Source organism: Erythrolamprus reginae, chromosome 1, assembly GCF_031021105.1.
Source record: "Erythrolamprus reginae isolate rEryReg1 chromosome 1, rEryReg1.hap1, whole genome shotgun sequence".
In the NCBI taxonomy this organism is placed as follows: Eukaryota; Metazoa; Chordata; class Lepidosauria; order Squamata; family Dipsadidae; genus Erythrolamprus; species Erythrolamprus reginae.
The window spans coordinates 182,481,315-182,504,737 of record NC_091950.1 but is presented as its reverse complement, the minus strand read 5'-3'; the positions used below and the strand labels follow the sequence as shown (position 1 = coordinate 182,504,737).

The 23,423-nt window shown below is 41.7% G+C and overlaps 1 protein-coding gene across 1 annotated transcript in view; it reads left to right on the top strand.

Annotated features, from left to right (window-relative positions):
- PLA2R1 (phospholipase A2 receptor 1) overlaps window positions 1-23,423 on the top strand; it is a 90,169-nt gene that overhangs the window by 48,692 nt on the left and 18,054 nt on the right. The window contains exons 17-23 of the mRNA XM_070731607.1: window positions 7,894-8,051; window positions 9,801-9,865; window positions 11,714-11,811; window positions 14,896-15,035; window positions 20,017-20,134; window positions 20,840-20,961; window positions 23,249-23,387. Of these exons, the coding sequence (XP_070587708.1) occupies window positions 7,894-8,051; window positions 9,801-9,865; window positions 11,714-11,811; window positions 14,896-15,035; window positions 20,017-20,134; window positions 20,840-20,961; window positions 23,249-23,387 (840 nt within the window). The remainder of the gene's footprint in view (window positions 1-7,893; window positions 8,052-9,800; window positions 9,866-11,713; window positions 11,812-14,895; window positions 15,036-20,016; window positions 20,135-20,839; window positions 20,962-23,248; window positions 23,388-23,423) is intronic.

Here is a 23,423-nt window from a genome sequence, read left to right as displayed (position 1 = left end):
TCTGACAATCTCAAAATGGGTGAGCAGTGTGGTCGGGCGGTAGGAAAGGCAAGTAGGATGCTTGGCTGCATAGCTAGAGGTATAACAAGCAGGAAGAGGGAGATTGTGATCCCCTTATATAGAGCGCTGGTGAGACCACATTTGGAGTACTGTGTTCAGTTCTGGAGACCTCACCTACAAAAAGATATTGACAAAATTGAACGGGTCCAAAGACGGGCTACAAGAATGGTGGAAGGTCTTAAGCATAAAACGTATCAGGAAAGACTTCATGAACTCAATCTGTATAGTCTGGAAGACAGAAGGAAAAGGGGGGACATGATCGAAACATTTAAATATGTTAAAGGGTTAAATAGGGTTCAGGAGGGAAGTGTTTTTAATAGGAAAGTGAACACAAGAACAAGGGGACACAATCTGAAGTTAGTTGGGGGAAAGATCAAAGGCAACATGAGAAAATATTATTTTACTGAAAGAGTAGTAGATCCTTGGAACAAACTTCCAGCAGACGTGGTTGGTAGATCCACAGTAACTGAACTTAAACATGCCTGGGATAAACATATATCCATTGTAAGATAAAATACAGGAAATAGTGTAAGGGCAGACTAGATGGACCATGAGGTCTTTTTCTGCCGTCAGTCTTCTATGTTTCTAAGTGCATCCTTATCTGTGCATGGTACAATTCAATTCAAAATACCAGTTGGTGGCATTTATAGACAGATCTGGGCAAGCATTAATGCTATGAAAGATGCATTGAGCAAAGAAAAAAATATTGAGGGCTTCTTTTAGCCACTCTTTTTTTTCTTTTGTAGTGATTTGTTTGCTTAGCCTTCCTACCTGTATCTTGCTTGATCGGATTGATTCAGATTTCCCGTGAGAATAGTTTTACTTATAAGGGAACAGAAGAAGTGACTTTTGCCTCCAAAACGTTGTTCAAGAAGATTGGTAGATCTAGTAAAATTTGTTGAAACAACACTGCCTGAAGAGATCTGTATCATGTTTGCAGTAAATTGCAACTTTTTCAATCAAATTATATAAAAATGAAAAGGGATGGGGGGAGGGCTGTGTAAGTTTATGTATGTTAAACTACAAATTATGATTTCAAAATTTTAATAGCCATTTCATCCTAAGCAGTGTTTAATGGGCAGCTATAGCACGATATCTCCGGGACCGCCTTCTGCCGCACGAATCCCAGCGACCGGTTAGATCCCACAGACTTGGCCTCCTCCGGGTCCCGTTGACTAAGCAATGTCGTTTGGCGGGACCCAGGAGAAGAGCCTTCTCTGTGGTGGCCCCGACCCTCTGGAACCAGCTCCCCCCAGATATCAGAGTTGCCCCCACCCTCCTTGCCTTTCGCAAGCTCCTTAAAACCCACCTCTGTCGTCAGGCATGGGGGAATTGAAATTTCTCTTCCCCCTAGGCTTATAGAATTTATACATGGTATGCTTGTATGTATGAGTGGTTCTTTAAATTGGGGTTTTTTAGATTATTTTTAATATTAGATTTGTTTATATTGTCTTTTTATATTGTTGTTAGCCGCCCCGAGTCTTTGGAGAGGGGCGGCATACAAATCTAATAAATGAATGAATGAATGAATGATTGGAAGCTTCCTAATAAATCAATACTATAGGAGCATGGTGGCTCATGTGATTAGGATGCTGGACTGGAGTTTAGCAAGCTCACATTGAAGACCTGAATGCTGCTGCATAGCGGGATGAGTTTCCATCACTCGCTCCAGCTCCTTGACAAGGACATGAAAGGAGCCTCCAGGGACAATGATGATGTCACCAGCAAATCCTTTCAACCTGGAAACGCCTTTAACGATGCCTCTGACATGGGATTTCCCCTACTTTTCTGTTGTTTTAGGTGCTTTTGTTCAATTCTAAGAATGAGAATGCTTACATGCCAGAACTTTCCCATTCTTATGAAAATTCAAATTAACTTAAACCCCCCCCCCCAATGACATTGTTAAATATTGGCCATTTTGCTGATAAATTTCTACAATGTGATCTTGTGATTGAGTCACAGGGTTTGCTTCTATGTATCAAGCCCAAAAGTGCACTGTTGGTCCGTGTGCTGTTTCATTGGCAATGTCAAGGGAGGAATAATAAATGATTGAACATTATAATTATTTGATCCGAGGTGGCGCAGCAGGTAGAGTACAGTACTGCAGGCCACTAAAGCTGACTGTAGATCTGTAGTTCAGCGGTTCCAATCTCACCACCCACTCAAGGTTGACTCAGCCTTCCATCCTTCCAAGGTGGGTAAAATGAGAACCCGGATTGTGGGGAAAATATGCTGGCTCTGTTAAAAAGTGCTATTGCTAACATGTTGTAAGCCGCCCTGAGTCTAAGGAAAAGGGCGGCATATAAAAATTGAATAAATAAAATAAATACATAAATAAGCCTTGATGTATTTCAGCAGCACTGAGGGCATATGGAACTTATTTATGTTCTTGATAGCTTACAGGGCAACATGTACAAGTGAAATTCAGTCTGTCATTTAAGAAGGAAATGTGGGCAAAGATCTGGAGACAGGCCATCACAAGATTAATACAATAAATTGTAACTCAAAATATTTCATTATTAAGAGCAAGAAATATTCTAATGAAATGTTAGGTGTGCTTGCATTCCATTGATATTAATTCACTAGTTGTTCAAATGCTTAATTTTTTCACATTGAAATATTTCGCTAAGATAAAGATAATACAGTGATCCCTCGAGTTTCGCGAGGGTTCCGTTCCAAGACCCCTCGCGAAACTCGATTTTTCGCGATATAGCGGTGCGGAAGTAAAAACACCATCTGCGCATGTGCGGCCATTTTTTCATGGCCGCACATGCGCAGATGGTGAAGTTTGCGTGTGGGCGGTGGGGAAGACCAAGGGAAGGTTACTTCAGCCGCCCAACAGCTGATCTGCTCGGTAGCGCGGCAGCAGCGAGGAGCCGAAGATGGGGTTTCCCCTTTGCCTGGGCAACGGGGAAACCTCATCTTCGGCTCCTCGCTGCTGCCGCGCTACCGAGCAGATCAGCTGTTGGGCGGCCGAAGGAACGTTCCCTGGGTCTTCCCCGCCGCCTCGGATCCTCGCTGATGCCCGCCCGCCGTTTGCCGCTCGCCCCGTTCGGCGGCCGCACATCCCGTTCGCCCGCCGCTCGCCCCGTTCGCCCGCCGCTCGCCCCGTTCGCCCGCCGCTCCCCTCGTTCTCCCCCCATTCCCCTCGTTCGCCCGCCGCTCCCCTCGTTCGCCCCCCACTCCCCTCGTTCGCCCGCCGCTCGCCTCGTTCGCCCGCCGCTATCGAACTTGCTATCGAGCCTGCTAATGAAATCCAACCCGCAGCGGCCCTTTCCCTCTCCAGGCTGCGGGAGGGGTCCGGAGAACAATGCCTGGCGCCGCGCTCCCGGCTGGGCTTTTTTCCCCCCATTTCCCCTCGGGTGGAATTTCAGACCCTCCGCCGGTTGGATTTCATTAGCAGGCTCGATAGCAAGTTCTTCCTCCCTTTAGAAAGCCCCGCAGCCTCCTCCGCCCGGCGAGGCCGCCAGCGAGGACCCGCAAAGCCGCCGCCGCCGCAGCGAGGCCAAGCCGCCCGCTCCCACGGCACGGGGCTCCCAACACAGCGCCGCTCAGCCCGCCCTCGGCGATGCCTCCGCGGATCTGCAAACCCAGCCGAGCGATGCCTCTGGTCTGGGGCGAAGGCAGTGGGCAGTCCCCGCCGCAGCAGTCCCCGCGGGCACCGCGCGCCAAGGGCCGGCCAGGCCGCCGGCCAACAAAGGGGCTCCCTCGCCTCCCTCGGGCAGGTTTACAAAGGCAGCGCGGCAACTTGGAGCCCGGCACGCCCCGCAGCCCTCGCCTCGCCCGCCCCCGCCTGGCCGGCGCTCCGGCTACCCCCCGGCTGAGGAAGAACCGAGTAGCCCCCGCCCTCCCCCGCCTGGCTCCCTTCAGCCCCCCGGGGCCAAGCGGGCGGGGGGCGGGCGGGACTTCGCCTGTCTCCGCCGCCAGCATCGCCCCTCCGGCGGGCCGGCCTCCCCCGCCCGCCTCTGCTGCAGCCGCCGCCGCCTCCCCGACTGGCACAAAAGGGCCCCGCCCGCCCCGCCCCGAACCTTACCTTGCGAGTTTTTGGCTGCGGGGGGAGAAGTAGGATTTTCCTAACTCCCTCCCCCTGCAGCCAAAAACTCAAAGCCTGTATCCTGCCGCCCGGTTTACCCAGGACACGAGCGGCGAAGTGACTTGGAGGAATGGAAAGTCCAAACCGCCCGGTTTCAGTGGGGTTTCCCCGTTGCCCAGGGATTCCTTCGCCCGAACGGAGGTGGCTGTGGTGTGTTCAGGAATCCCTGGGCAACGGGGAAACCCCACTGAAACCGGGCGGGTTAAGCCTCCTTCGGCGACTGCGGAACTGCTTGCTGTCAACTTTGCACTGGGCAAAGAACTCTTCACCTCCCGCCAGGCACGGACGAAAGGCGTGGAAGTCTATTGTAGCAGCTGCTACAGCGGAGACATTTGGGGGGGGGGGGGGAGGCAGGAGGCAGGAGATCCGGCCCTTCACTTGCCCTCCCAGCAAAAGGCAAAGCCGCGCAGCTCCCCAGCCGCCAAAGGAGGCTTAACCCCACCCCTCTGTCCCACTCATCGCCCGTGGTCGGCATAACCTCCTCCTGCCTATCCCCGCTTTTCTGCCGGCCACGGGCGATGGGTGGGACAGAGGGGTGGGGTTAAGCCTCCTTTGGCGGCTGGGGAGCTGCGCGGCTTTGCCTTTTGCTGGGAGGGCAAGTGAAGGGCCAGATCTCCTGCCTCCTGCCTCCCCCCCAAAATGTCTCCGCTGTAGCAGCTGCTACAATAGACTTCCACGCCTTTCGTCCGTGCCTGGCGGGAGGTGAAGAGTTCTTTGCCCAGTGCAAAGTTGACAGCAAGCAGTTCCGCAGTCGCCGAAGGAGGCTTAACCCGCCCGGTTTCAGTGGGGTTTCCCCGTTGCCCAGGGATTCTTTCGCCCGAACGGAGGTGGCTGTGGTGTGTTCAGGAATCCCTGGGCAACGGGGAAACCCCACTGAAACCGGGCGGGTTAAGCCTCCTTCGGCGACTGCGGAACTGCTTGCTGTCAACTTTGCACTGGGCAAAGAACTCTTCACCTCCCGCCAGGCACGGACGAAAGGCGTGGAAGTCTATTGTAGCAGCTGCTACAGCGGAGACATTGGGGGGGGGAGGCAGGAGGCAGGAGATCTGGCCCTTCACTTGCCCTCCCAGCAAAAGGCAAAGCCGCGCAGCTCCCCAGCCGCCAAAGGAGGCTTTACCCCACCCCTCTGTCCCACTCATCGCCCGTGGTCGGCATAACCTCCTCCTGCCTATCCCCGCTTTTCTGCCGGCCACGGGCGATGGGTGGGACAGAGGGGTGGGGTTAAGCCTCCTTTGGCGGCTGGGGAGCTGCGCGGCTTTGCCTTTTGCTGGGAGGGCAAGTGAAGGGCCAGATCTCCTGCCTCCTGCCTCCCCCCCAAAATGTCTCCGCTGTAGCAGCTGCTACAATAGACTTCCACGCCTTTCGTCCGTGCCTGGCGGGAGGTGAAGAGTTCTTTGCCCAGTGCAAAGTTGACAGCAAGCAGTTCCGCAGTCGCCGAAGGAGGCTTAACCCGCCCGGTTTCAGTGGGGTTTCCCCGTTGCCCAGGGATTCCTTCGCCCGAACGGAGGTGGCTGTGGTGTGTTCAGGAATCCCTGGGCAACGGGGAAACCCCACTGAAACCGGGCGGGTTAAGCCTCCTTCGGCGACTGCGGAACTGCTTGCTGTCAACTTTGCACTGGGCAAAGAACTCTTCACCTCCCGCCAGGCACGGACGAAAGGCGTGGAAGTCTATTGTAGCAGCTGCTACAGCGGAGACATTGGGGGGGGGGAGGCAGGAGGCAGGAGATCTGGCCCTTCACTTGCCCTCCCAGCAAAAGGCAAAGCCGCGCAGCTCCCCAGCCGCCAAAGGAGGCTTTACCCCACCCCTCTGTCCCACTCATCGCCCGTGGTCGGCATAACCTCCTCCTGCCTATCCCCGCTTTTCTGCCGGCCACGGGCGATGGGTGGGACAGAGGGGTGGGGTTAAGCCTCCTTTGGCGGCTGGGGAGCTGCGCGGCTTTGCCTTTTGCTGGGAGGGCAAGTGAAGGGCCAGATCTCCTGCCTCCTGCCTCCCCCCCAAAATGTCTCCGCTGTAGCAGCTGCTACAATAGACTTCCACGCCTTTCGTCCGTGCCTGGCGGGAGGTGAAGAGTTCTTTGCCCAGTGCAAAGTTGACAGCAAGCAGTTCCGCAGTCGCCGAAGGAGGCTTAACCCGCCCGGTTTCAGTGGGGTTTCCCCGTTGCCCAGGGATTCCTTCGCCCGAACGGAGGTGGCTGTGGTGTGTTCAGGAATCCCTGGGCAACGGGGAAACCCCACTGAAACTGCAGAGCCGAAGGGTGGCCTTTTTGTCTGGGAGGGAAGATGACGCGCGGGCGGCACAGGGGGGGGGGAGGCAAAGCTCTGCGGCTCCAGCCACTTTCAGCCAAGCCTCCCCGGCCACGCAGCCAGGGAAGCCGAGCCGGGCGTGGCGGCGGCGGCGCTGCTGCTCCGGTCGCCCGATCGTCTCCTGCCTCCCGCGCCGATGTTCCACGCCCGGCTCGGCTTCCCTGGCTGCTTGGCGGGGGGGGGGAGGCTTGGCCGAAAGGGGCTGTACCCGCAGAGCTTTGCCTCCCACCCCTCGCCCCTGTGCTGCCGGCGCGTCATCTTCCCTCCCAGATTCCCCCGGCAAAGTGACGTGGAGGAATGGAAAGCTGAAACCGGGCGGTTTGAGTTTCCCATTCCTTCAAGTCACTTCGCCGCTGCTCTCCTGGCTAAACTGTGTGGCAGGAGACAGGCTTTGAGTTTTTGGCTGGGGGGGAGAAGTAGAACCTTCCTAACTCCCCCCCCCCCACCAGCCAGAAGGAGCGGCGAAGTGACGTGGAGGAATGGAAAGCTGAAACTGGGCGGTTTGAGTTTCCCATTCCTCCAAGTCACTTTGCCGCTCCTCTCCTGGCTAAACCGGCGGCAGGAGACAGGGTTGGGGGGGGGTACTGGGAAGCCCCCCAGGCCGACTGCCACCTTTTCAAACAGCCGCGCCCTTCCCAGCTGAGTCCTGAAGCCAAGCGCCAAAGGCGAACTTCTGCGCTTGGCTTCAGGACTCAGCTGGGAAGCGGCACGGGTGTTTTAAAAGGTCTCCCCCGGCATGGGGGGCTTCCTAGCACCCCCCCAAACCCGGGTTGGGGGTTCGGGGGGTGCTAGGAAGCCCCCCATGCCGGCGGGAAGACCCAGGGAAGGTTCCTTTGGCCGCCTAGCAGCTGATCTGCCCGGCGGTAATGCAAACTCCACCATCTACGCATGCGTGCAGATGGTGGTGTTACTTCCGGGTAGAAAACTCGCGATATAGCGTTTCGCGAAACTCGAGATCGCGAAACTCGAGGGATCACTGTATTTAATTGCATATATTTTTAGAATGGATTCATCTAAAAGTTACTAGCTAAGTAGTCCCTTTACTCTGGACAAATACCAGAGAATTTGTTATTGTTTCTACATGTTAGGCTCCATTCAAAGAAATAATTGCTCTGCTTTCAATGTAAAATATAGTTAGGGCTATACCAACCATATTTAAATCCATTGATTTCACTGGAAGAAAATGAAGCATATGAATTACTTCTGCATTTTGATGGAATTATAATGATCTACTGAACATGCCTAGTTCATTAAAATTTAAAAGTTTAAATCTCAAGGGTAAGTCAAATGTAGTTTAGCATCCAGTCATCTTATATAGTATTAGGTTTGATAGTGTTGGCTCTTGTAGAGCACAAGGTATGTGATGTTTGGTTCTTTAAACAATTAAATTATGTAACTCTCATATTCAAACAGATTGTATCTAACTTAATTTTTAGAGTTACCATGGTTTTATTATCAAGGAGCAGAATACCTTTTCTATGACAACCCCTCAAACTGGGACAGTTTTCAGTTTGTGTGTGGATGGCTCCGTGGGGATATAGCAACCATACAGTCCTCTCAAGAACAAGAATTTATACAAAACAGAATAAAAAAGGTAATTCCGAGTCCTCAGAGAGGGGCGGCATACAAATCCAAATGAATGAATGAATGAATGAATGAATGAATGAATGAATGAATGAATGAATGAATAAATATTTATACAATTATTTCTTGGGTTTTCATAGCACATCAGGTTTTTTCTAGATAGATAGATAGATAGATAGATAGATAGATAGATAGATAGATAGATAGATAGATAGATAGATAATTATACAAGAAATTAAAAGACACAATTACTGTTTAAGGAATGAGTGAAATACAGTTTAGTGGCTTCTTCAGACTGAGCCACGTTAAAGGCCTAAATGCAGTATAGATCAGGCATGTCCAGCCCACAGGCCACAACAAGTAGCAACAACAGCTCTTCAAGGTCACAAACTGTTAACATTATTATGTAGTTTATGTAAATTAATCGTATTATGACATGCAGCCCAAGACAATTTCTTTTCACTCAGTGAGGTCCAGGCAAGCCTAAAGATTGGACACCCTTGATCTAGATAAAACAAAAAAGCACAGCTGATGAGCATGGAGAAATTAAATTAACAAAATGGCAATACATTCTTCTTTAATACAAATACTGTACATGCAATATTGCTGGTATTTCTGGGTGCAACCTTTGATCCCAGTCATGAATGTTGCGACATTTTCACTATTATTTAGATATTGATATTTTTAGCTTTTGAACCATCAACTTAGGTGACTTTGGTAGTTCTTTCTGACATTATTGTTTTCAATAACCTTTTAAAACATTGATTTCTATCCTTATCAGAGATGAGATAGTGATAAGTAAGAATCCACCTTTTCTGTTACTGCAATGTTGTGACCATAAAAACGTCCCTAATTTTAGCTGGCTGATGTAAAAGAAGGCAGAACCGCCTGCATCTTGAATGAATTTGTAGAAAGGGGAATTCTAACCGTTGTAGCTTTTTTGTTTGTGGTTAATTAAATATACCTGTTCCAATTTTCTCTCTGCAAAAGTGTTAAATGTGCAGGTGACCTCATCCCTTACTTACATTTCATGTTTATTTATTTTTATAGTCTAACCTCCTTGAAAGTTAGTGGAATTATTTGTTTCAGCAGAGCTTTAGAAAAGGTGATGATCCCCTAATTGTTAAGTCAGGTTGTTACAAAATTTCATTTTAATGTTTGCCAATTAATGTACATTCAAAGTGACAATAAAGTTATTTAAAGTCTAAGTTACTCTGTGATTTTATTATTATATTAGTTTTTTGTTGATTCAATTCAAATCAGATTTTGCATGATATACATTTCAAAATAAAGTAAAATATTAAATATTGTTTCTTGCAACAAGCCATGTTTATTTGAAGATAACCGCCCCATTGTTTTTAGATAATTTAACTTAGTTTCAATTCTCTGTGGTTTTGCTCAAAATGTAGTAATTTTTGCAAATCTGGTACTATTGTGTATTTACAAATTACTTCCATACAATCATTATACGGTAAGAACTATTGATTTTGTTATTTCTTCAACTTGGTTACTTAATATTATTTATAATCTGCTCCATAACTCAAGGAATTTCAGCAAGCAAACACTGAACTCAGTGGAATACATTTCTGAGTGGATGCACATATTTTGATGTCAGTGATTTATATTTTTTGTTGTTTTTCAATTATTTTTATCATTCTTCTATAAACATTAATCAGCCTATATAGCACACAAATCAGCGAAAGGATATGTGCCAAATAATAAATCTACATAACATTTCTTCAATGTAAATATTTTACAGATTTCAAAAAGAAGTAGCAATTGGTGGATTGCATTGCGTTCAGAATTACCCAGTGAAGAATTTCGGTAAGATTGCCATACATTTTATTTTATCTGTACTACTTTAGAAATTATTTCTCATTTTAATATAAAAAATGGCAAACCTGGACTCAGTTGCAACTATATACTATACAGCTGAATTTATAATAATTTATTTATTAATTTATTACATGTATTATGTAACTAGTAAGAAGAAAAAACTCTAAGTCCCTACTCTACAACTGAGTTTTTAAGACTGAGCTATTGGGGGTAAGATAGGGTGTAGCTAATTATAATTATTATAATTTAACTCAGTCCCTAACCAATCAGGCTGAAGTATTACCCATGTTGGACTCTCCGTAGCAGTGCATTGGAGAATGGCATATTTTTCATACCATTTTTTTCTTGCAAGAGTAAGGGTTCTAAATCAGATTTATTTATGGTGAATTTGGTAGATTTCTCAGTGTTCTTCCATTTATATATCTTAAAATATATAGAAATAGATGCAGTGAGATTCATGTTCAGAAAAATTAACAATACTGTACTATCAGGGGTGGATTCCACTTACCTTCCCTACCGGTTCGGGGTCATGCTGGAAGTGCTCCCGGGTTAAACTGGTCTGCGCATGTCCAGGAGGCTTTCCACATAAATTTGGCTCCAGTGGATGGATTTCAAGCCTGAGGACCAGTACAGGGGCAGCTGGCCATCACTGTCGGTTTGGCAAGCGGGGGAAAATTCCCATTATTGGTTCTATAGAATCAGTCCAAACTGGCAGGAACCCACCTCTGAATACTGTAGATAGAATATACTGCAATGGAATTTGTAAATAGTAATTATTATTGCTCAGATTCCCTTGATTGATTAACTTTCTTACCCTTTTTAATTGCACAAAGATTTGAATTCCATAATATATAGTGGTGCTTACTCTCAAGAACTACATATATTATTACAGCCCTGATAAATTACCTTAATGCTAAATTTACTATTAATGCAAAAATCCCAAATAAAGAAATGCTTGCTGTTGCTAAATATTTATTGTATTTATGCATTTCCTGTGCAAAATGTAATACAAGTTATATATATATATATATATATATATATATATATATATATATATATATATATATATATATATATATATATATAAACAGGCATTACAAATGAGTGGATCTCAGTTTCTCAAATTTTTAAAATTTGTTGTAACTTGCTTTATACTGTATGTATAGTAGTTTTTTTAAAAAAAAATGAAAATTATCAATGTATTTGTACTCATTTTTACTCATACTCATGAGTACAAATACTCAAAAATGACTATTTGTACTCATTTTTCTCTAGTCTTACAATCACTTTTTTCACTGTAATGCATTTTTAAAGCACTTTCCCCAACTGATTGAATTTTTCACTACTTCACCTAAAATGTACATATTTATGTATAGTTTTGAATTGCAAACTACTTAAGCAATGCTCAGGAAAATAAGCTTTAAATTCTGTTTCAGGGGTATTTAGGAATGAGAAACGCAGATTACACAAATTCTTCCCCAAACAGAACAGAACAGAATGAGATTAGAACAGAACAGAATGGAAGAACAGAACAGAATAGAGTTGAATAGAATAGGAATGGAACAGAACACAACGCAACAATACAGTTGGAAGGAACCTTAAAGGTCTTCTAGTCCAAATCCCTGCTTAGGCAGTTTGTCCCCTGCATCACAGCCATGTGCCAGGAGGTTATCCAGAGGCCAACACAGGACAGTGGTTACATATCTGATCTGGTTTTCCTGTCGGAAAAGCAGCAAAGTGATCTGGAATTTAGCTCTAGCAGAGTGCTTGCATCATGTGATCTTAACTTCAAAAGCCATTTCTAGTAACTAAATACAATCAAAATTTTGTTTACAGATGGACAGATGGATCACCATTATTGTATCAGAACTGGGCAGGAGATAGCCCAAAGCCAGCTCAAGGGCAAAAATGTGCTTTTATTTCTTCCCAGACAGGTACATGTAGTATCTGGTTCTTATTATTTCAAATTATTATCGGAAACATTTGGTGAGGTTGCATAATTATGTTATTTTATTATGAATCATCTTTGCCTAGTGTCATAAGAATTTTTCTAACTATTGCAATGTTTGAAAGACACTGAAAACCTAGTGTTTGTACTAGACATTGTTAGGCAAGCCTGTCGTGGTGTTGTATTGTCACTCCAGGTTTGGGATACTTTTTAAAATTTTAGATTGTTCTTATTTTTAATAGATAATTCCAGAATTTCATGGTAAAAGAGTGAACATATAAATTAAAAACATATTTAATTGAAGTTGTCATGACAAGTATTCCCAGATTGTGCAATTGTTTTAATTTGTGGATTTTTTTTCTTATAGACAGATATAGCTTTACAATGTATCCATTTAAATCTGCCTTTTTTTCTTCAATGGAGAAGTGTATTGTTTCTTTGTTTTTAACACAAAAGTGTGATTTATCACCCAGATCTCTGTTAACAAAAGTTATTATTTATCATGTGTGTATGTGTGCTTGCACCACAATAAATACTTATATTGTGGTTGCTGGGAGTCTTTAATACTATGCAGATTTCGTGTTCCAAACACTTAATTCCAACAAAAATATCTTATTGCCTTTTATAGCACTGAGCATGGCATGAGAAATTATTTCCTTGGAATAATATTGTCTACACTTGGAATGGTACACACCCTTTTCTTTCTGGTGTTTTTCTTGGGCATCATCCAAACTTGCCTTGGAGGATCTTTGCAAAGTAAATTTAAGGCCATTCCAATCGAATTAGCCCGAGGTTAGGGTTGCTCATCATTCAGTTCCCACAAATCATATTGGAAATGATTTGATTTTAAAAATTGATTGCTTTTATTATGTACAGCAGGAGGAACCCAGGAAGTAATACAAGTAGCATTCTCTATATGAAACGGACTGTTGGTTTTTGCTGGAAGCATATTTGAACTTTTAAGGAAATATTCATCATCCAATGCCAGTTAAAGCTAAAGCCTTCAGATGTGCTCCTCTCTCTCTCTCCCTCCCTCCCTCCCTCTCTCTCTCTCTCTCTTTCACACACACACACACACACACACACACACACACACACACCATTAAAGCTTTGGGTGCCCCAGAAATATTACTTAAAACAGATGTGATGCTGAGGGTCTCTGCTTCGATTTGCAGTGTATTGGCTTCCTGTTCAGTTCTCTTTGCTTATTTGGGGATTTTTTATAATCTTTTGTAAATGTTAGGACTTCTTATATTTCTGTTGTAAGTCCTTTCCTGGCCTCCCTGCACTCACACTGATCCACAGCATCCTTTTCCCAACCTCTCTGCACTCGCGCTGCAGCAGCACCCCCCTTTTCCAACTCCTGTGCAAACTGTACCAAGCTTCCCACCGCCTTCTCATCTCATTGGTGACCCCCTCCACTCCTGCTTAATGACCTATTGGTCATTAATGACATCATTTTGAGGATTTTTTTTTAATTTAATTTAATTTTATTTTTTTATTTATTTTATTTTTTTATTTTATTTTATTTTTTTATTTATTTTATTTTATTTTATTTTATTTTATTTATTATTTTATTTTATTATTTTATTTTATTTTATTTTATTTTATTATTTATTTTATTTTATTTATTTATTTTTTTTATTTTTTTATTTTTTTATTTTATTTTATTTTATTTTATTTTATTTCTACGCCACCCAATCCCGAGGTACTCAGGGTGGCTCACAATTTTATTTATTTATTTATTTATTAGATTTGTATGCCGCCCCTCTCTGAAGACAATATGACAGTAACCCAGACCAGGATTTCTGTTGCTAAATGATATACAGAGGTGGGCTTCTGAGGGTTCGCAGAGGTTCAAGAGAACCTGTAGCTAAGATTCTGGGCAGTTCGGAGAACCCCCAAATCCCAGTCCTGGCTGGCCCACCCCACCAAGGAGTACCCACGCAGCCTGTTTTGGATGCAGCTAAGCACAGGGTGCGCATAGAGACTTGGGAGGGTGAAAAACAGGCGTACTGGAAGTTTGGGAAGGCCAGAAACATGTCCATTTCTGGCCTCCAGAGGCTGGAGGGGGTCATAAATGAGGTGGTAGGGGCAGCATTTTCACCCTTGAGAAAAGCCTCCGGAGCCCAGGGAGGGCAAAAAGCTCCCCCACTGTCATGGTGCAGGAGGTCGACTAGGCCATGCCCACCATGGCCATACCCACCCAGAAACCGGACAGTAAAGCCCCTGCTAAAATTTTTGAAGCTCACGCTGGTGACATGCTCAAATGATATCCTGCTTTACAGTTGCATTGTTTAGTGACAGTAGTCTTGGTCCCAATTGCCCTTATAACCCAAGGAAGATCTGTATATTAATATAAATAAATAATGGAAGAGTTGTCTTACATTTTCATTGCTATGAGAGTGTAGGGATGATTACACTTGAGACAGACCTGATAGGAATATACTTCTCAAAAAGTGTTGCCCATAAATTATAATATACATACTGCTCAAAAAAATAAAGGGAACACTCTAATAACACATCCTAGATCTGAATGAACGAAATATTCTCATTGAATACTTTGTTCTGTACATAGTTGAATGTGCACAACAGCATGTGAAATTGATTGTCAACCAGTGCTGCTTCCTAAGTGGACAGTTTGATTCCACAGAAGTTTGATTAACTTGGAGTTATATTGTGTTATTTAAGGGTTCCCTTTATTTTTTTTGAGAAGTGTATTTAATTATATTGGAAATTAGAGTATATAGTATATGTTAGCACTCCCAGGTAAAACAGATAGCAAATCCAACTAGATGAGCTACATCTACTTTATTGTAAGACTATATTAACAGAATCTTGCTAATCTGAAAGTACAAAACCTCCCATTGACTCTTTTAACTTCTTGCTCAATTAGGGTGGTTCCTTGCTTAATTTACTTCTCTCATCTTTAAGTCACTTGGGGTTCCTGCCTCTCCTGTCCAAGTGTTTCCTAGGCAGCATCTCTTCCCCTCTTTCCGCCCAAGGTCATTCCATTACAGTATCATGCCATATTGACAAGTTAATTTTAATATATTATTGCATCCTTTAGGACAGTGGGGCTTTGCAAATTGTACCATTTCTCTTCCTTGTGTCTGCAAGCGTAAAAACGTACAAATTACTGAGAGAGAAATTGTGAAAGAAGAATATCAAGGAACATGTCCTAAAGGATGGCTGTACTTTGGATTCAAGGTACTTGCTGGTTTAAAGAAAAAAATCTTCTAGAGTTTCAAACCTTAACCCTAACCTTAACTATAAATGCAGTATGTTGGCCAAAAATGGATTGCTAATTTTTTATTTAAAAAAACCACTTAAAAGCACATGCCTTTATGTGTTTGAATGATTAAATACATATAATAATTTAATAAATTATTTGCTTCGTTCAAAGGTGATAATATTATAGGTAGTCCTCGACCTACAACCATAATTGAGCAAAAAAAAATTTTTTGCTAAGAGGGACACTTCTGAAGTGAGTTTTACCCCATTTTGCATCCTTTCTTTTCACAATTGTTAAGTGAAACTCTGCAGTTATTCAATAATTGACACAGTTGTTAAATGAATTTGGCTTCCCCATTGACTTTGCTTGTCAGAAGGCCACAAAAAGGGATCATATGAGCAGGACACAGCAATGGCCATAAATGTGAATCAATTGTCAAGGGCGTGAATTTTGATCACGTGACTATGGGAATGCAGCAATGTTGTATAAAATGGTCATAAGTCACATTTTTCAGTCCTGTTGTTAACTTCAAATGGTCACTAAATGAACTGTTGTAAGTCGAGGACTACCTGTACATACTAAAGTGTCCCAAGAGCCCAACTTGATTCCCTGGTCTCCATCAATCCGTGTCCATCTAACGTTTAATTCAAAATTACATATTTTTTAAAAAAAATTGATTCTCTTCCTGAGTGTTCCCAATTGCCATCCTATATACATTGTAGTTTATGTTTCCTTTTCTCTTTTCCAATTAATGGGTTAAACAAGAAGCATCGTCTACCATTTCTTTTAATTCAGCTTCATCATTCTTCCCAAACCTACTCCTATCCAGTCTTGCAAATAAAATTTAGGGGTTTTTTTCTCCAAAAGATTTTTATTTTTCTCCACCGTAACAACCATACAACATATCACATATATCTTCAGTATAAAATACTAAGCATATATTATCTCTAACAAACAATAACCAAGATGGTGCCGACGAAGGCTGCCTCCATGAAATGCTCTCAACTGGTTTCTTTATTTTCTACTATTCCCTGCAATTCTCAAAGAACTTCATACTCCAGAGACTATCTGCTAAGAATTAAGGAACGTTTCTGCTAAACAAGAAAATTGATGATAATGGAATGCACATACCGGGGTTTCAGATACTTCAAGCAGACAGGATAGCAGAATTATTGGGGGGGGGGGGAGAGAAGACTTATGTATATATATCAACAATAATGGAAAACTTGGAGTCCTTACTTATTAATTGCAAACCCATTTATTCTCCTTGAGAGATTAATTCATTCCTAATATTTGCGGTTTACAAACATCCAGCTGATCAGATTATGGAGGCTGAAGCCAAATACCCTGATTCACTGGACATTATTTTGGAAGCTTTAAACAAGGCAAACTTAAGGAGAGAGCTACCAAAATACTTACAGCATGTCAATTGTCCCACCAGAGGTGATAATATCTTAGACCACTGCTACATAACACTAAAAGATGGTTATTGTTCCTTACCATGAGCAGCTGTGAGCCACTCTGATCATTGCATGATTCGCCTTGTACCTGCTTACAGACAAAGATTTAAAGCCACAAAACCAACAATTAAATCAGTGAGTATTTGGACCAAAGAGGAAAAGTTAAAGCTACAGGCTTGTTTTGACTGCACAGCCTGGAATATTTTTGAAGATGCCTCTGGAGACCTGGATGAACTCACAGATGATGGAAATCAGCAACTGGCAGATGACCTAAATGTGTTCTACTGCAGGTTTGAAAAGAAACTACAGGCAGCTATTTCCACAACCTCCATCCAAGACATACCAACAACAGCCAAACCTCCTACAACTGAACCCTTCTCATTGGGTTTGCGACCCCTAGTCATCACAGAAAAGGAAGTGCAAGATTTATTTCACAGACAGAAGCCAGGAAAAGCACCAGGCCCAGACAAGATAACTCCTCCTCGCTTAAAAGTCCATGCTGACCAATTGGCCCCCATCTTCACCTGAATCTTCAACAGTTCACTAGAGATGTGCTATGTTCCTTTTTGCTTCAAATGCTCTATCATCCCAGTGCCAAAGAAGCCCTCCATCAAGGAACTGAATGACTACAGACCAGTTGCTCTAACATCGGTAGTTATGAAAACCTTTGAAAGGTTAGTGACGTCTCATTTGAAAACCATCAAGGATTACTGTTAGACACTCTGCAATTTGCCTACCAAGCAAATAGATCAACAAATGATGCTGTTAATATGGCTCTGCACTGTATCCTACAACATCTTAAATCTCCAAAGACCTACGTTAAAATCCTCTTTGTAGACTTTAGTTCAGAATTTAACACCATGATACCGAACATTCTTCTAACTAAACTAAATCAGCTAGTGGTATCTGAACACACATGTGTTCAGACAGGAAGCAGCAGGTGAAGGTAGGCAAAATCACGTCATATACCTGTACAATTAGCACAGCCCCCCCCCAAAAGGCTATGTACTCTCACCACTTTTCTTCTCTCTATATACCAATGACTGCATCACAAAAGATCCATCTCTTAAACTACTGAAATTTTCAGATGATACAACAGTGATTGGTCTCATTCAAGACAATGATGAAACCGCATACAGACAGGAGGTTAAAAAACTAGCCTCGTGGTGCAATCGGAACAATCTTGGACCTGAACACACTCAAAACCGTAGAAATGGTCCTATCACCTCTTATAATACTAGACAACACAGTATCAACAGTAGAGACCTTCAAATTTCTAGGTTCTATCATATCTCAAGACCTAAAATGGTCATCAAAAACATCATCAAAAAAGCACAACAAAGAATGTTCTTTCTGCGCCAACTCTGGAAGCTCAAACTGCCCAAGGAGCTGCTGATACAGTTCTACAGAGGAATCATTGAGTCTGTCATCTGCACCTCTACAACTGTCTGGTTTGGTTATACAACCCAACAAGACCGACACAGACTTCAGAAGATAATCAGAATTGCAGAAAAAACAATTACTGCCAATCTGCCTTCTATTGAAGACCTGTATACTGCACGAGTCAAAAAGAGGGCTGTGAAAATATTTACTGACCCCTCGCATCCTGGACATAAACTCTTTCAACTCCTACCCTCAAAATGTCACTATAAAGCACTGCACACCAAGGCAACTAGACACAAAAACATTTTTTTCCTGAACACCATCACTCTGCTAAACGAATAAATCCCTCAACACTGTCAAACTATTTACTAAATCTGCACTACTATTACTACTAGTTTTTTCTCATCATTCCCATCACCCATCTCCTCCCACCTTTGACTGTAACTTGTTGCTTGTATCCTTAAGATTTTTATTAATATTGATTGTTTCCTGATTGCTTATTTGAGCCCATGACGATCATGAAATGTTGTACCTCATGATTCTTGACAAATGTATACTTTCTTTTATGTACACTGAGAGCATATACAGTGAACCCTCGATCATCGCGAGGGTTCCGTTCCAGGACCCCAAGCGATGATCGATTTTTCGCGAAGTACCGGTGCGGAAGTAAAAACACCATCTGCGCGTGCGCAGATGGTGTTTTTACTTCCACTGCCGCCCGCCCTTCGCCCTCCCACCCCGTTGCCGGCTGGGAAGCGGAGCTAGGGTGCCCCAAGCTCGCGCTCCAGCCCACCGCCGCTGGGGTCTTACCGGGGCAAGAGGGGGAAGACCCAGGGAAGCCTCTGCCCGGCGGGGAAACTCCACCATCTACGCATGCGTGGAAGGGCACGCATGCGCAGATGGTGGGGTTTACTTCCGGGTTGAAAACTAGCGAAATAGCCCTTTCGCGATCCTTGAGGACGCGAAACTCGAGGGTTCACTGTACACCAAAGACAAATTCCTTGTGTGTCCAATCACACGTGGCCAATAAAAAATTCTATCTAAATTACAAAAGAAATTTAACTTGAAATGTTCAGTCTGTCCCACGTTTTTCTCTCACTGCTCCCCTCTTTCAATCTCAGGTGACTATTCCACCTCCATTTCCGTCTTTCTTACTCCTTCTCTCCCATCTCCTCTTCTTCCCCTTCCTTCTCCTCTTCTACCTCTCTTGTCCTTCTTTCTTCTCTACCTCCCCTTCTCTCTCTCCTTTATCTTCTTCCGTCCTACTTCCCCTCACACCCTCAAAATCCTTTTCATGAGTGGAAAATTTTTAATTCAATTATTTGACAGTCTGAAAAAGCTACTTTAATTTTTAATCTCTATATTTATCATAACTCTCCTTTTTATATCTCTATATTCCACTATATTTTAATTTTAGGTATATGTCCATTTATCTAATGCTTCCTCTTTTATCTAGTTTTGTCATCTGAGTTGCACTCATTATTTCATTCCTCTTCCTGCAGCTTTTATTAAATTCAATAATTAAATCTCTATGCATATGCTTTAAGCAAGCATAAAATTTCACCCAGAATTCATAAGGTTCTACATACTTTAACATATTTTAGTTTTTTCTCCTTAAAAACACATTCTTACACAACAGTACATGTGGCTTTAATAAACATCCATATATTTAAAAATTTCTCTAAAATAAAAATAGTAAATATCTTCAATCATAGTTCAAAATCCAGTTATTATTATTTTATTATTATTATTTATTAGATTTGTATGCCGCCCCTCTCCGTAGACTCGGGGCGGCTTACAGCAATGATAAAAACAATATATAATGACAAATCTAATAATTAGAATCTAAAATAACAATAATACATTTTAAAAGTCTAAAAAACAAGAAAAAAATATATAAAAAAACCATACATACAGTCATATCATACACAACGTTATTTCAATCTATCTAACATAATTAATTCTAGTTTAAATAATGCACAACAAAAGTACACAATTCTATTAATCCTGTTTTTAAACCTTGTTTTCTATTAAACTGGCTCTTAGTAAAATTTAGTTTGAGTGACTCGTAGCTATCCTAAATACCCAATTCAATCTTTCTTTCTGTACACAGTGTTTCCTGCTGCAGATTCCAAAGGATCCAGCCTATTTAGAAAGTTGGTATTCTGCTCAAAAAACCTGCAGCTACTATGATGCATCACTTGTATCATTTGAAAATGAAGTTGAACAAGGTACCACACGGTGTGTTACACCTTAATCAAAATGGTATAAATACATGTTTCTTACAGATATTGCATATTTTATTAATAGGACCATCTCTGTTATTTACTATATTTATATTTAAGGCTCTGGGTCCAAACATAATAAGGTTTTGTAAGACATAATAGTACTGGATATTATATGAGTAAAAGTGAGAGGATTCAAAACAAGACTATTTAAATACTTGATTAAGTTTTCTATTTATGTCTTGCAATTGAATATGTATTATCCTTGATAGAAGACCGAATATAATTTTCTATCAGAAAAAAATAACTTGAGTACTTGCAATTGGCTGTAAAATATCATTGCTCAATATTTAGATTTTAACTATGGCAGAAATAAGTAATGTTATAAAACACATGTATATTTGCATTTTATGGGTTAATTATCTTTGGATAAATTTCTATCTCTTGTGTTTAAATTCATTTCCTGGGATTTAAGACTTCCCCTTGATAACCATCACAGCTAAAGGTTCTTTCTTAGCAGTTGGAATTGCAGTTCTAACTGAAGGAGGCTTTGATAACTGACCTTTCAGATTGATACAAAGTCATTTGAATTCACCCAAGTTGTATTAGCCTGCATTTCTTACTTTTCATCTCCGTGTAATTTCAATCACTATTAATTTGAAAATAATAAATTTAGCAGAGAAGTTTCTGAATTCTAGTTTTCTTTTCTAGCTTTCATTGCAATGAACCTATTTGGACATAAATCTAATGTCTGGATTGGTCTGCAGAGTGATAATTATGAAAAATGGCTTAATGGACAAGAAGTAGAATATGCCAACTGGTCTCCAGCACAAGTAAGGCAATGTAGTGTTACTTTTTTTCTACTTTTTTTGTACTCTACATATTGTGTTTACAATGAATGTATTTCCTACTTAGATAGAAGGAGGAAGGGGAAATCTAGAGAAAACATGAAAACAGAAAGCTCTTTCGTGAAGATGATATTAATCAGGAATAACCAAGAGTCCCATTAAAATCGTAAAGACAGAAATGCTCTTGAATCAAACTCATTTGCTGTAAGTGTTATGGAAATAGTCTGCCACCTTCTGGGATTATTTTTCCTAATTCCCAGTCTAACCAATGGTCTAAAAGGCATTCAATTTATGCAGTATGAATCATATCCAGTATCCAACTCTGGTGCTTTGCAAATCGTATTAGTGCAAATGAAGCATCTCCCACAGTATTAAAGCAATTACATCATTTGCAAAGTTCATAGGTCTATTTCAAAGAATGTCCCTAATTGTGTATGTGCAGCACATCGATTAGATGAAATTACTGGGCTTGCAGAGAAAGATGGGAGCACCTTTCAAAGCAGCTGTATGAGTCTCAGAGATGATGTAGCTCCTTTAAAGCTTCTATGAGACATACTTTGTCCATTGTAAGGAGTTTTGTAAAATACGTATTTTAAATGCTTTGCACAACCATAAAATTCTGTAGTATCAACAAGGTAAGAAAATAAACATCCTTCATTTGAATTTGGGTAGCACTATGAATGGGACAAAAATCTTCATGTTATCAGTGAATTTGGTAGCCCACTTCTAATGTAAGCTAATGTTGGGGAAAGATGAAAATCAAAACTAGAATTGTGGAATCTTAGAAACATAGAAACATAGAAGTCTGACGGCAGAAAAAGACCTCATGGTCCATCTAGTCTGCCCTTATACTATTTTCTGTATTTTATCTTAGGATGGATATATGTTTATCCCAGGCATGTTTAAATTCAGTTACTGTGGATTTATCTACCACGTCTGCTGGAAGTTTGTTCCAAGGATCTACTACTCTTTCAGTAAAATAATATTTTCTCATGTTGCTTTTGATCTTTCCCCCAACTAACTTCAGATTGTGTCCCCTTGTTCTTGTGTTCACTTTCCTATTAAAAACACTTCCCTCCTGGACCTTATTTAACCCTTTAATATATTTAAATGTTTCGATCATGTCCCCCCTTTTCCTTCTGTCCTCCAGACTATACAGATTGAGTTCATTAAGTCTTTCCTCATAAGTTTTATGCTTAAGACCTTCCACCATTCTTGTAGCCCGTCTTTGGACCTGTTCAATTTTGTCAATATCTTTTTGTAGGTGAGGTCTCCAGAACTGAACACAGTATTCCAAATGTGGTCTCACCAGCATTCTATTTAGCGGGATCATAATCTCCCTCTTCCTGCTTGTTATACCTCTAGCTATGCAGCCAAGCATCCTACTTGCTTTCCCTACCGCCTGACTGCACTGTTCACCCATTTTGAGACTGTCAGAAATCACTACCCCTAAATCCTTTTCTTCTGAAGTATTTGCTAACACAGAACTGCCAATACATCAATCTTATTGATGTTTGTTTTCCAGAGATTATTTAATGAATTCAGTAATAAAGTGATGTCCTTTGATAGTTCTCCTATTTATTGTTCAAACATAAATTGTTTCATGGAAAGGAAAGTGCTATTGCTATCATGTTGTAAGCCTCCCTGAGTCTAAGGAGAAGGGCGGCATAAAAATAGAATAAAGAAAGAAAGAAAGAATTAATTAATACATCTTGGTTCAACTAAGATTGCCTTGAGAAGAGCTCAAAAGAAAATCCCAAGAAAATTATTGTTGCAAACTGTATATTTTCTCTCTCAAAAATACCCCCATTTGAATGGAACTTTTTATAGGTGGTTACATAATTAAATGCTTCCTATCTTCTAACAAATCTATCAATTCTATTAACAAAGAATACATTAATTGTTTGCACGACGTCAACAATACAATAAGAATGTCAGTGAGATTTATTATGTGTTGTTTATTTCTCTATCACTTTCCTATGCTAAAATATTGCAACGTGTTTTATTGAGATTTTTTTTAAAAAATTCTAAAAATACTGCAGATAAAAGAAAGTTCTAACGAGAAATAGCAGTGCAGCTAATAACGCTGCATGTTGATTGTTTTAAAGGCAGTAAATTATGGGGACCAAAAAGCTAGGAATGAAAAAAAACTGTAGTACGATGTTGTGTGGCATCTCTCATTTTCATTTTATGTATACTCTGATTATGAGTTTTATTTTTTTTAAGTCTATGGCTTTTCCCACTGATTTCTATCATAATATATTAATTTCAGAACCATTACATTGCTGATACTAGAAAAAAAGTTGTCCTTTGTACTTCAATATTAAATAATCCAAGTTTCAGTTTAATGGGAAAGTGGTACCTTGAAAACTGTGAGAACAAAAATGGGTTTGTCTGTCAGAAACCTCAAGGTAAACATAACATTTATACAAAAATGTGCTAATCTT